This window comes from Otolemur garnettii, unplaced genomic scaffold, assembly GCF_000181295.1.
Source record: "Otolemur garnettii isolate 467f Iridium unplaced genomic scaffold, OtoGar3 scaffold00109, whole genome shotgun sequence".
In the NCBI taxonomy this organism is placed as follows: domain Eukaryota; kingdom Metazoa; phylum Chordata; class Mammalia; order Primates; family Galagidae; genus Otolemur; species Otolemur garnettii.
This window is the reverse complement of record NW_003852504.1, coordinates 2,117,582-2,119,717: the sequence shown is the minus strand read 5'-3', so window position 1 is coordinate 2,119,717 and position 2,136 is coordinate 2,117,582. Positions and strand designations below refer to the sequence as shown.

At 32.9% G+C, this 2,136-nt stretch overlaps 1 protein-coding gene across 2 annotated transcripts in view; it reads right to left on the bottom strand.

Annotated features, from left to right (window-relative positions):
* Positions 1 to 2,136, bottom strand: part of SLC25A14 (solute carrier family 25 member 14) — a 41,004-nt gene that overhangs the window by 17,639 nt on the left and 21,229 nt on the right. For both annotated transcript variants that reach the window (XM_023517379.1, XM_023517380.1), the window contains exon 6: positions 1,079 to 1,174. In XM_023517379.1, coding sequence (XP_023373147.1) covers positions 1,079 to 1,174 — 96 coding nt within the window. The remainder of the gene's footprint in view (positions 1 to 1,078; positions 1,175 to 2,136) is intronic.

Below are 2,136 nucleotides of genomic sequence, written 5' to 3'. Positions count from 1 at the left end.
ACTTTACCTCTTACATGTTTACATGGATGGAGCTGGAACATATTCTTCTTAGCAAAGTATCTCAAGAATGGAAGAAAAAGTATCCAATGTACTCAGTCTTACTATGAAACAAATTTATAGCTTTCATAAGAATTATAGCCCAAGAAAAAGGGGAAAGGGGAGAGGGAGGGGAGGAGAGGGGGGAGGATGGGTGGAGGGAGGATAATTGGTGGGACCACACCTATGGTGCATCTTACAAGGGTACATGTGAAATGTACTAAACATAGAATATAAACGTCTTAACATAATAACTAAGAAAATGCCATGAAGGCTATGCTAACCAGTTTGATGAAAATATTTCAAATTGTATATAAAACCAGCACATTGTACCCCATGATTGCATTGATGTACACAGCTATGATTTAATTTTAAAAAATGGCTTAAATATTATTTGAAAAATGACAACAAAAAGGCAAAAAGGCAAAGTATAGATGGAAGACAAAGATAATATGACAAAATGTCAACAGAAATTGAAATCTAAGTGGTGGAACTACTGGATTTTTTTCTTTTTACTTTTCTGTATTTTCTCAATATTTTATAGTGTCTTTTACTTTTTATAAGGTTAAAAATGTTTTAGGGACGGCGCCTGTGGCTCAAAGGAGTAGGGCACTGGCCCCATATACCAGACAGAGGTGGTGGGTTCAAACCTGGCCCCAACCAAAAACTGCAAAAAAAAAAAAAAAATTTAAACAAAAATGTTTTAGGTAACAACTTGTGAACATAAGCACTCCAGAGACACACATTGCTGTGTTAGTACAAAACTGGCAAAAAAAAAAAGAAGAAATAAATTCACTGTAAATGTAAATGAACCAAAATGGCTACCTCAAATAATGTAACAACTTTTCCCATACATTCAATCTCCAATCATTAAGCAGAAAAAAAGGACACTGATAAGTTTTGGTCCTTTCATAGGTAATGAGGAGCTTCTTACCCTATGTTTTGGATTATAATTAACAATGTTGTGGCTTTATATAAAAAGTTTTCTTTGCAAATTCTAGAACTTCAGAGTACAGAAAACTACCAGGAAAAGAGTACTTACCCTCCATAGACCCCTGGTGCCTTCCTGTTGATATATATCGATGAAGCTGCCAATCATGCTCCCTTGGAATAGGCTTCCTTGAGCCTGCATCCGAATCTAAAAGAAAAAGTAAACATTTTCTTTTGACAGAAAGAAACAAAATGAGATGTCCCACTCCCTTTAAAATTAAGAGAATAGTATTTGGGAATTATCAGGATAATCTCTATTATGATGAAATGATCAGAAAAATATTATGATGAAATTAATGAGAATTATTAGAAAAATCTATTATGATGAAATTAATAAGTTAAACTGTATATATAGAAAGTAAGTATTTGTGTCAAAGTATATTTTATAAAGACTATTTTCATCAGCCTCACACTTCTCATTTATGAACTTAGAAAATTTGGGTGTAGAAAATTATTCATTTAAAATATGATTAGTTACTACCAATGCTGGAGTAAAAAAATATGATTAGTGAAAATAAGAAACAACCTAAGTATCCAAAAACAACAACACAGATTGCTTCCATAAATTATAATGCATTTATTTAAAGAAATATGTATACTATGGATCCATCAAATTCCATTGTATAATAATATTTGTTGATATTGAAAGATGTCAAAAATTAATTTCTAAAAAAAAAAAGATTGCAAAGTAGTCTCTATGTAATTTTTATTAAAACCATGTAAACTAAAAAAAAATATATAAAGTTAAATATATCCCCAAACACAAGGAGACTGGAGGAACACACATCCAAATATTAAAAGTAGTTTATATCAGAGTGGTGAGGCTATTAAGTGAGTATTTTTCTCTGTGTTTCTTCTGCATTCCATTTTTCCTACATTGAACATGCACTGTTTACATACCTATGAAAAGCAAAAAATGTTTTAAAGTATAATTTTGTACTTTATAAAACCTTTAATTTAGGCTCGGTGCCTGTGGCTCAAGTAGCTAAGGTACCAGCCATATACACCTAAAGTGGCGGGTTCGAATCCAGCCAGGGCCCACCAAACAACAATGACGGCTGCAACCAAAAAATAGCCGGGCGTTGTGGCGGGCACCTGTGGTCCCAGCTA